Genomic DNA, 11,187 nt, shown 5'->3' on the forward strand with positions numbered 1-11,187 from the left:
AAGTAGTGTCAACTCAGGTGTCAGGTTTGACCCCGAATTAATAGCAAGGAAATACTAGGTCTTCTGTGTGTGACAGAATCGTGTTGACTAATGAATGTGTCAGCAGTAGTCAAAGGTCAACAATACCATTTGCATTTCAAACGAGTTTCCGATCTTATCCTTTATTTATTTTAGGATTTTTACTGTTTTATACAATTTTGACAGTCACTAATATATTTAATGAGGAAAAAAATTGAAAATGAAATTTTCATTCCTAATTGCCCGTTGAAATCTCTTAATGTTTTCAAATTATAACAATAATTTTGATTTTGTGCTTTTGCTATTAAGATTTGTGTATACACGGCCTTTTTTAAATGTGAATAACATTATATTAAAAAACACAAAAATTTTTTTAACGTCTAAGACTTTTAAAAAGAAAAAATAATATTTTACAGTTCAGAAATAGACAAAATAATAAATTTTATTCAGATATGGAAGAAGATTATAGAAATAATATTAAATAAACATATCTGTCTCCTTTTTTAAAGGTGCATGAGAAAAAGACCAACTAATAATGTTATTGCAATATATTTTTTATTATTATAGCATTCCACATGTTCCACATATTTTAACTTTAATACATAGCAGATACAGAAACAATGAATAAAATAAGTTGTGCATTTCAAAGGGACTTTTGACTAATCCTTGAATTGTTTCATCAATGAAAAAATAAAAATATATTGAATAGATCATGGTGTAGGTGTCGTGGACTCCATCTAAGTCTTTCAAAGCCAAAAAAATAAAGCATTTTCTAAGCAATTTTATAATAAGATACAAAAATAAAACACATATTTTGTATAAAATATACTTAGTATACATTTTTATTATTACTTATGCACTTTTATGTAACATTACAATTGGAACGCATAACTCTTGCATAAAGATAATTTTCAGAAACTTGATTATATCTAATTACAACCTTTAATAACTTGTAAAGTAGACTTTTGTCAGGACTGAGAATTCTTGCTGTTAAATTAAGCTTCTTATTTTCTATGGTTGTGCAATAAAATATATTAAGTATAAAAACCTGAGGACTTAATAAGCCGCATTATAAATTTTAAATAGGTTTTGTTCGATTCATATCTGACTGGTTTGTTTTTATATTCACATATGTGTATAAAGTACCATCTAACTAACAAGTTAATTATTAATTGAAATTGCAAGAACAATTGTACAAACACAAATTTCACGAATATCAGAGCAAGACCTCAATAATCTATGTTTAGAAACTAGAAAACAAAATTGGATACATGTTTGTGAATAACTAGTACTAAAGATATATCTCATTACCATATGATAATTTCATTGATTTAATGGTCAAACATCGTGGACACTTTCTCATTCAATATTTGAGGTGTAAATATTTGTTATATCCATTCAGGTGGGTTAATAAAATTTTCATCCAATTGAAAGTGAACATTTTTTTAAATCAAAATATGCATAAAATCAGGAAAGCAGGAGAAATTTGCTCAATTTTTTAATAAACTGAAAACCATAATTAAAATATTTGAATTGAAAACACCTTTATTGTTATATTTGAAGTGTTCAAATTAATGTTTTGAATATTACAAATATTTCTATTATGTTTTATAAATTAATTTATAATTAATGTTGCAGGATTCCAAAATTTCTTAATTAAATTCTAATGTATTTTGAATATATTGATATGCCATGTCAATTTAAAATGCAAAATAAAATTCAAATTCAATATGTTTGTTTTTAAATTACCACACAACTTGCACTGCCGCACGGCAGCCTCCCATTTGACAAACAAAACGAATAAAATTAAACCGCGTCTAACAAATAAAACACAACATTTGAGCTCGCGGTTTGATCGCTCGACGGCCACTCACCGCAGTAAGTTCGCACGAAGGTAATCCGAAATGCAGCAACAATAACCAACAGCACCAGATCGGAAAATCATCCGGAACACATGTCGCATCACACCCTCCAGAGCACGCGCACACACACTCACATAGAGGCACAGGCGTCCCGTGGTGACACACGCCAAGGCACAGGGCCCAAGACAATTGGGGGATCTCGCGTGGGCGCTGCGGATACAGCGGACGACAGCAACGGCGCGTGGCTTCGGATCGCGGCGAACGGATCGCACTGACGACCGGGACCGGATTCCGGTCGACGGTGACCCCCTTCGGACGCGTGGGGACCGCACCGGTCTTTGCGGAGGGGGCACCCTGGAAAATGTTCGCTTTTCGAGTTTTTTAGAAGAAGCAAATCGAATACCCTTTTTCAAAGTTGAACAAGTAAATTTAAACATTTATTAAAAAAGTTAATTAAATTAATAATTAATTACTTATTTTACATAGTACTCTTCAGAGATTATATTAATATTTGTTGGGGCTACTTTTAGAATTTTATTATCGTATATCTTTTTTATCAAAGTTGGACAAGTAACTCATATGTAGAGCAACAAATTAAAAAACATAATCATTTTATTAAAAGAACAATTCTTTTTAATTTAAATTAATTTTATAATTAATAAGTGTCTAAACATTCCGTAACTCAATTTATATACGGATATCTTTATTTACGTAATTTTTATACAACATTTTATTTCGGACAGGGTTCATAAGTAAAGCAACCAAACCCTATATTCAATACAATTGATTTTATAATTTAATTTTGTGTCCGACATCGTTCCTTAAAATTAAAAATGCCTAGAAGTGTCAATTTAACGATACAAATTAAACAACAAATTTAAATTTAAACAAATCGATTATTTCAAAGATGATTTCCAATTTTAACAGAAGGAATACACCGGAAGGAGTTCCCAAAAATGGTAGAAAACGCAAGTCTAACAGAGCTGTGGACTGTAAAACAAAAACGCTTTTTATTCGCGACACTTTTATCAGTACATCCCGCAAAAATCAAAAAATAAACGAACTCAGTATGTTGGAGAGCACCATAAAACAAAGACTAAAAAGAGCTGGTCTCTATGGTAGAAAACCAACAAAGAAGCCCTTCATTTCTGCAAACTATAGAGCAGCGAAACTACTATTTGCAAGAGAACATGTGAACTGGACGGTGGGCAATAGAAAATAGTTTTGTTTTCCGATGAAATTCGGCTCCAATTATTCAAATCTGATGATATTTCATAGGTGAGAGGACCAATTAATGAAAAGTATAATCCCAAGTACACTAAACCCACTGTGAAGCATGGTGGAGGAGACGTTATGGTTTGGTATGTTTTTCTGGGTTTGGCATGGGCCCACTGGTTAAGTTAGACGGGATAATGGATCGTTTTGTTTATCGTAACATTCTCTAGAATCATATGCTTCCATTTGACGAAGGTAACATCAGTTTAAGGTGAACCTTCCAGCACGACAACGATCCGAAACATACGTCTAAGTTAGTTAAAGAATGGTTCACTTCTCAAAGAGTACGTGTCATGCCTTCGCCAGCACAAAACCCAGACCTCAGTCCGATGGAAAACCTTTGAGAAGAAATTGATCGAAAAATCGCTGCAAAATGACCGACAAATATGGAAGAACTCTACGAAGAAGTTCAAAATCACTCAAAAGAAATTTTCCATGTATATTTAAAAACTATTTTTTGAAACGTATATTTTGGGCATAAAAATAAACCACATTCCATTACTTGCAAAATTTACAAAAAACACATTTTGTGAATTTGGACACGTTTTATTCAGTTCATTCTTAATTTATCTGTTGTTAAGAATCGTAAAATGCCTCAAAGAAGACTTTCTTCTGAGGATAACATTGCAATTTTAGAACATAGCAACCTGAGTTAACTTGTTACCCAAATATATAGTCTCCCAAAGTATAGCAATTCGCGTTTAGAATCGTTATCAGCAAACTGGTAATGCCAATATGATCATGGTTGACAACAAGTTGCGATTATTACAGCTTGACGAAGTTACATTCTTTACATTCGTCCATACGTTGGAATCTCACTGCATACTATCAGTAGAAGATGGTATGAAGGGAGCATCTGGTTCTTCATAGAGCATAAATCAACGTGAATGATTTTAGAGATATGATGAGCCAGAACGTGGTTTCATCTTTTGAAGTCAGTTCTGTAACAGTGCGGGATCCTCAAAATTAGAGATCGCTAAAGGTCTTTGAGGAGGGCGAACCATGGATCATAAATTGATTCATTCACTAACTTTTAAGTATAGCAAGGAATTAGAGCTGTTTAAAGAGAAAGAAATTACTAACTTCAAAGAACGCCCAGTATACATCATCACATACTCTACTATAATTTGAAAGTGGAATGTCTCAATTTTCAATTTGTGATACGCATACCGATAGATAAAAAATGAATTAATAAGCAACATTTTACTTTCATATATACTTTATTTTATAAAAAGTCTAATACATAATGTACATAATTAATACAGTCTTATTATTCGAGAATGAAGTGTGAGAAATTTATACCGTCACAGAGTTTTCCTTTCCATAAAATTTAATAGTAGAGAAAAATGTGTTTGCCAAGCAAAGAATTATAAAGCGAATAATGCAATATTTTCTGTACGCTACCTTTTGCATTAATTAGAGCATACTGCGTTTGCTAATATTTTTCTTCCATATTTATTTTTCTATTTCATAGCCACAGTACAAATCAAGCAGTGATGCTTTTTTTTAATATAATTAAACGTAAAGACAAAATAATTCCCATACTTTTTTCGCCTTGGCTTCGAAATATTTAAATTTAAACCCCTTGTGACCAATTTATGGAATGTAAGAAAAAAAAAATAACAAAAAATCTTCTCCAAACACATACATTTTGATAAACTGCTTGTCATGAATTTATTTTAGTTCCAACTAAACCCAGTTTATATCTCCTTTTGAATTCAAATGACATACATATCCTGTAATTAAACCATTATTTCATTTGAAAATAAACTAACGATATCCTATGACAATATTTTTCAGTACGATTATTGCGCGTAGGTGCGGATGACACGAAAGCCTCATGAAAGTTCTTCTCGTCATAATTTTCAACGCCATTAGCCTCTGTGACGGTACGTTAGCTTAAACCACCATTTCGGCGGATTCGAAAGCAACAGTATTGATAATTTATCTCCATTTCTTAGGGACGATCTCTCCTCACCGGTCGTGTTTCTTGGCGTGCGCCAACATCGTGGAACGCGACACGAAAGCCTTGCCGCACGTGTCGCAACTGTAGGGCCTCTCACCAGTGTGCAGCCTCTTGTGAATCGCCATCGGTGTGAACTGCGTGAACGTCTGGCCGCAGATTTCACAGCTGAAACGCATTAATTGCGGGGGTCAATGGATAAGACGGTTAAATGAAGGAATACCTGTACGGCCGCTCGCCGGTGTGGGAACGTCGGTGGCAGCGAAGGGCGTCGCGACGGGCGAATGCCTTGCCGCATATCTCGCAGACGAAGGCCTTCTCGCCGGTGTGTAGGGTCGAGTGTATGCGCAGATCCACCCGCGTCACGAATCCCTTGTCGCACACTTGGCACTGGTGCGGTTTCTCCCCGGTGTGGATGCGCAGATGGGTGGCCAGATAGCTTTTTGACACGAACATCTTCGAGCACACCTTGCAGGCGTACTTCCGGTTATCCAGGCCTGTGTGGATCTTCTCGTGGGCCTTACATAGTCCTGCAAAACAAAATTTATTTAAACGATATGGTCACGTAACAAATTACTTTAGAATATACCTTTGGTGATGAAACCACGGCCGCAAATATCACAGATGTAGGGCTTCACGCCCAAATGGCGGTTGGTGTGGTCCAACAGTGCCTGCTTGGTTTTGAAGTCTTGGCCACACGTGGTGCAGTGGTACGGCTTAACGTCGGAATGAACGCGTTGGTGTACCATCAGATAACTCTTGCATTGAAAACCTTTGCCGCAGGTGGGACAGGAGTATAGATATTGTCCGGTATGAACCGCCTCGTGCTGAGTTAGGCCTATCTTCGAACGGAATGCTTTGTCGCAGCTTGTACATCGATAGGGTTTCTCCCCAGTGTGTTTGCGCAAGTGCTCCTGAAGTTTGTAGTTAGTCTTGTATGATTTGCCGCAAGTTGGACACACTTTTGGTGTCCATTGCTTCTTCTTTTTGCCACCGCCGCCTCCTTCGTCTTCGCCTGTAGGTTCTGGAGCAGTTTCTGCTGTATTTGATTCTTCCTTGGTGTCAGGCTTTAATGTGTCGGCGTCTTTTTTCGTATCACAGTCTGCTTTCACTTGTTGTTTCTCATCCTTCAAGGGCTATAACATATTTAATAACATTAGATATGAACAATAAATCTCACAGTTACTTACCTCATCTGTATCCAAAGGAGAGGTGTGCACCTTCCTGTGTTCATTTAACATTTCCATGTTAAAGAAAACCGCCAAGCACTCTTGACATTTGAAGAAATGCGATTCGTAATGTTTATCAAACTCCTGCCTTTGTTCATAGGCCTTATCACACAGATTACAAAAATACCAATCCTTGTTATTCATGCGTACAACGTGTACTCCATTCGGGACGAAAATCTGTTTGTTTTGGGATCCAATGACTGCCACTTCTTCCAGTTTCACTTGTGCAGAGATATTTCCATTATATTGCTCAGGTAATGGAAGTTCGCGGATCGTTTCTTCAAAAATTTCCGTCCCGTTTTTAACGGGTGGAGAGGAGCCAGAAAGCAGAGACTCGCTTTGGTCCATGTCCGATTTTAACTTAATTAATAAGTCAATTATTAATAAAATAATAGTAGAATATAGTAGTCAGATTTAATTTGAAATTATTTCAATAAAAATAACTTATTTTCAAAATTCTTCCTCATAAAATTTAATTAATAAAAGTGTTTTAACTAAATGAAATTATTATATAAAATGTAGCAACTTACTGGTTCAGTTGGTATTGGCAAGGATGCACTTTCTTCATCCAAAGTGACATGAAGTCCATGATGGAGCCTCAGCTGCTCATTAAGTAACTGATGTTGTTGCATTAAAGTGAGATTATCTTCATTAAAATGTCTTGTTTGAATGTCTTGCGATTCATGTGGGTTCACCATAATACTATCTTGGGTATGATTGGAGAGATCAGCATTTGTTAAACTGGGACCACTTAGCTCTATACTATCCAAAGACTGAGAGTTTATATCAACATTATGGTGTGACAAAATGATTTCATGTTCAACCATCATAGTGTCTCTTTGGTTTAAAGCCAGATCTATGTGTGGGAGAGTGTGATCTGCCAACAGCTGATGGGACTGCACCATGATCAAGTCATTTTGATCGACCATGATGGTGTGTTGGTTCTGCAGTCTTGGACAGTTCAGTTCTTTGAACAATTCAATCAGTATCTTCTCGGTTTTTGCGGACTTCTCTCGAAAATCGGAGAGGAGTTCCAGCTTGTATATACAATCTTCACATATCATCTTGGGCAGCTGGTCACCCTCGTGTACCTGTAATATGGTTCTTTATTAACTAGCCACACAAACATAACCTCGACACGAACCTGAACTGGCAGACAAGCCTCGATCTTCTTCCCTATTTGCCTCATCTCACCTTCGGACTCGAAGATGTGTATGGCCATCACCAAGCTAGTTTTTGCAGCACACAACCTACACAAATCACTATACCTCAGCTGTTCTTCAGCCATTTTTACGGCCCAATTAGCTACGCAGACTATACTTCAGTAGGACATTACCGGGATACAAATTAATATATCCCGATATAAACTGGAAGCGTTCCTAATCGTACGTATGAGTTGATTTGTTTCGATCTCAATTTCCTCAAATTTTTACAAGAAGCTGTGGACAAGAAGTGAAACACATGGAAACAATCGGAGTTCTTGTTTTTTTTAGATAAGAAATCTTCTTCAACTACATAACAGCTTGCCTTATAGTAATAGGCGGCAGCAACTGGCAGAGAGATGGCGCTTGCTAGCATAAACCTAAAATTTAGGTACGCGCACTTTTAAAGTGGATAATTACATAAAAATGAATGGCCAGTTATGAATCAAGAATTTATTTGTTCACTAATTTTCAGTATGCCAAGATGGATTGTTTATAGAAAAAGAGAGAACTGCCCAAGTACTGATTGCAAAAATGTAGGGGTAAATATTGTTTTTTTAAAATTTCAATTAATATGTCTTATTAATTTTTCAGGATGTTGATTTTAGTTTTATTACTAATAAAATTATGCAAAAGTTGCGCAATGCATATACAAAACTAAAACAAAATTTTTCTGTTATTAGTATTATATTAATAAAATATATTATCATTTATTTTAATTCAACAATCGTTTCTTTAACAAAAGGGATAATCTGTTTTCTGGACAATTTCACATTGCCCTGTCTCAAACAAATGACATTGTTAAAACATGTCTTTACTGGAGTAAACTCGAAATCATATCCTTTCAATTCCTGTGCTTTTTTGAGTTTTTCAATTAAAACTTCTTTTAGCCTGCAATCCTGCATCCACAGGATGGCAATATCCCTCTTAACTTCTCCTCTAGTATCCAAGCCAATCAGCACAACTACACCTCCTGAGTACTCGCGTGAAAACTTAGTAACTTCATCATAAGCCCCATCAATTTTCAAAAAATCTTCAACCAACATAGGTAAACCAGGTACTGGAATATCACAGACAATTTTCAAGTCCCTCAAAAGTAATTGTCTCACTGTTAAATGTGACACATCAATATGTGCCTGACGAACTTCAGCAAATGTAGAGTCTCGATCTTTATCAAATTTGAATAGATCTTCCAGTTTTTTGGCAATATTCAAGTCAAGTTCTTTCATTCGTCCATTTTCAGGCTTTAACCCCACAGTATCATACACAATGGTTGCTGTAATCCTTGTTTGTTACATAAGTATTACATAAATTATCAAAAATTATACCATAGAGCAAGTAAGCTAGCTCATAACACAATATTTGTTGATCATTCTTTAAAATTATATCTGATATCAGAGAAGCACAGGATCCAACTTCCTCTATTTTAACCATAACTTTCTTCGAGTCCCAATTCATATCTGGATCAACTGGTCGATGATCAAAAACATGAATAACACTGTCATGTAAAATCTCGTCGGTTTTGGATAAAATATGGTGGTCAACTAGAGAGACTGTTACATTTTTTCTTGCTAGTATATCCTCAAATTTAATTTGGTCCCTAAAAATGCCTTTTGAGAAATTTAAAATCCTGAGTGGAATAAAAATTACCTGAAGACAAGCCACTCGGTTTTTATGTTGAATTTATTTAAAAGAAAGTTATTTTCAGTTTTAGTAGGAAAGTTTTCATATGGTATATTAAAGACTGGTAACACAAGAGCATCTTTAGGAACTCCCAATAAACTATTTTTGCTAAATAAATAAGCCAAAGCCATTGGCGAAACTGTGGAATCTAAATCACAGGATTCATTTCCGAGCACCAAATGTAAACGTTGATAATTATCGCTCACCTACAAAAGAAGAATTAATTAATTAAATAATAATTCCACAGTTATTATAAAAGGTCCACTTACAAATGATTTCTTGGTTAATTCTAGAAACTGCAATAGACGTTTCATTTTATAAAATTGTTTATAACATAGGACAAAAGCAAAGTATAAGATATTTGTTTCAGTACTCGCAGCTTAGAGTAACAATCCTGAGAAATAATCTTGACTTATTGATGATCAAGTTAGGTTAGGTAGGTTATGTTGACCTACAGATAACAAAAGAGTACTTTCTTATCGTGATAATCATATTCTTGTAAATTATTAATTTAATCTAATTACGTACATGTAATCAATACAAATAAATATTGTACAGGTATCAAAATAATGAGACAATTAGATATTCCCTACGTTGGGGACTTTGAAAATTATATATCTCCTGCAATTTTGGTCGTAAAGGTAAATTTATAATTTAAAATCATGAACAAATAAAATAAACTAATCATATATAAATATATTTATTTTTATTTACAATTTCATTAAAAAGGACTCCCGACTTCACTTGTCTGCTTCGTACTTTCAATAATTAAACAATAAGAGTCGGTTATTTTTAATGGTACAATAAAAATGTTTAGATGTTTCGACTGATCAAATTTACTAAATGTCATCATTTTTTTTTTTAATTTAACTTGTCTTTTATTAATAAAGGTAATTAGGAAAATTTAAATAAATATAAATATATTAATGTACTCCGAGTTTAAGTTCTTTGTTGAGTAAATAAAATATTTTGAGTAATTAGTATAGATATTTTCCCTTCTGTTACGAAATTGAGTTTTAAATTAACCGAAACAGTCATATAACAGCTATAAAATGTTTTCTCATTTATTCTTACGTGTAAAAAAATATTTTAATACAATAAAAATTTATGAAAATTGGTAATCATGGCATCGACTCTCTTGTAAAGTCAATTTAAAAATCTTTCCCAGATATAGCGAGTATAAAAATAGTTCAAGAAGACCTGCAATAGCCGGAGGAATTGGATAAAATATATAAATGCATATAAACCGGAGTCTAATTATTAACGATTCTAAGTAATTATTTTAATTGATTTTATAGATCAATAATTTCCAACAATATTAATAAAATTTTAAAATAACTTGAATATCTAAATTAGACGATTTTATATTTAATTTCTTGCAATTATAGTATTCTTTATTTTATAATTTTATCCCCATGAGAAATATGTTTATAATTACCAATCACTTACCCGAAAGATTTTGTCTAAATATAATCAAATATATATAGAAAATAAACACTATCGCTTATATGTAGAGCAACAAATTAAAAAACAATTTATTATTGTGCCCGACATCGTTCCTTAAAGCTAAAAATGCCTAGAAGTGTCCATTTAACGATACAAATTAAACAACAATTTGTAGAAAAGGTCCTAAATGATAAAAAAAACAGATTAAAATTGCAGTAGATTTAAATTTAAACAAATCGATCATTTCAAGGACGATTTCCAATTTTAAGAGAAGGAATACACCGAAAGAAGTTGTATAAATCAAAAAATAAACGAACCCAGTATGGTGGTGAGTACCATGAAACGAAGACTAAAAAGAGCTGATCTCTATGGTAGAAAACCAACAAATTACTGTTTACTTTCCCATGAAAGTCGGCTTCAATTATTCAAATCTGATGGTATTTCATAGGTGAGAGGACCAATTAATGAAAAGTATAATCCCAAGTACACTAAACCCACTGTGAAGCGTG

At 33.9% G+C, this 11,187-nt stretch overlaps 3 protein-coding genes across 3 annotated transcripts in view; all 3 read right to left on the reverse strand.

Moving 5' to 3' along the window:
• Window positions 1-2,131, reverse strand: part of LOC109601661 (calpain-C-like) — a 41,799-nt gene extending 39,668 nt beyond the window's left edge. The window contains exon 1 of the mRNA XM_049963368.1: window positions 1,893-2,131. The gene's annotated coding sequence lies outside the window, so the exon portion shown is untranslated. The remainder of the gene's footprint in view (window positions 1-1,892) is intronic.
• Window positions 2,132-4,356: 2,225 nt separating this feature from the next.
• On the reverse strand, window positions 4,357-7,806 carry LOC109600045 (zinc finger protein 260). Its single transcript, XM_020016112.2, has 6 exons — window positions 7,492-7,806; window positions 6,878-7,438; window positions 6,309-6,707; window positions 5,708-6,254; window positions 5,342-5,648; window positions 4,357-5,286 (listed from the first exon to the last, which is right to left on the reverse strand). The coding sequence occupies exons 1-6, from the start codon at window positions 7,633-7,635 to the stop codon at window positions 5,130-5,132; spliced, it is 2,115 nt and encodes a 704-aa protein (XP_019871671.1). The 5' UTR covers window positions 7,636-7,806; the 3' UTR covers window positions 4,357-5,129.
• Window positions 7,807-8,247: 441 nt separating this feature from the next.
• LOC109600050 (exopolyphosphatase PRUNE1) lies at window positions 8,248-9,699 on the reverse strand. The gene is made up of 4 exons (XM_020016120.2): window positions 9,502-9,699; window positions 9,200-9,438; window positions 8,878-9,149; window positions 8,248-8,825 (listed from the first exon to the last, which is right to left on the reverse strand). Exons 1-4 carry the CDS (start codon window positions 9,544-9,546, stop codon window positions 8,260-8,262), a joined length of 1,122 nt encoding a protein of 373 aa, XP_019871679.1. The 5' UTR covers window positions 9,547-9,699; the 3' UTR covers window positions 8,248-8,259.
• Window positions 9,700-11,187: the final 1,488 nt, after the last annotated feature.

Source organism: Aethina tumida, chromosome 2 (genome assembly GCF_024364675.1).
Source record: "Aethina tumida isolate Nest 87 chromosome 2, icAetTumi1.1, whole genome shotgun sequence".
In the NCBI taxonomy this organism is placed as follows: Eukaryota; Metazoa; Arthropoda; class Insecta; order Coleoptera; family Nitidulidae; genus Aethina; species Aethina tumida.

Coding starts and splice junctions, on each gene's coding strand:
- LOC109600045 (XM_020016112.2), bottom strand. CDS start 7,635: ATGGCTGAAGAACAGCTGAGGTATAGTGATTTGTGTAGGTTGTGTGCT. Junction 7,439..7,491: donor AGGCTTGTCTGCCAGTTCAG/GTTCGTGTCGAG, acceptor ACCATATTACAG/GTACACGAGGGTGACCAGCT. Junction 5,287..5,341: donor ACCGGCGAGCGGCCGTACAG/GTATTCCTTCAT, acceptor AATGCGTTTCAG/CTGTGAAATCTGCGGCCAGA.
- LOC109600050 (XM_020016120.2), bottom strand. CDS start 9,546: ATGAAACGTCTATTGCAGTTTCTAGAATTAACCAAGAAATCATTT. Junction 9,439..9,501: donor AATTAACCAAGAAATCATTT/GTAAGTGGACCT, acceptor CTTCTTTTGTAG/GTGAGCGATAATTATCAACG. Junction 9,150..9,199: donor ACCGAGTGGCTTGTCTTCAG/GTAATTTTTATT, acceptor AGGCATTTTTAG/GGACCAAATTAAATTTGAGG.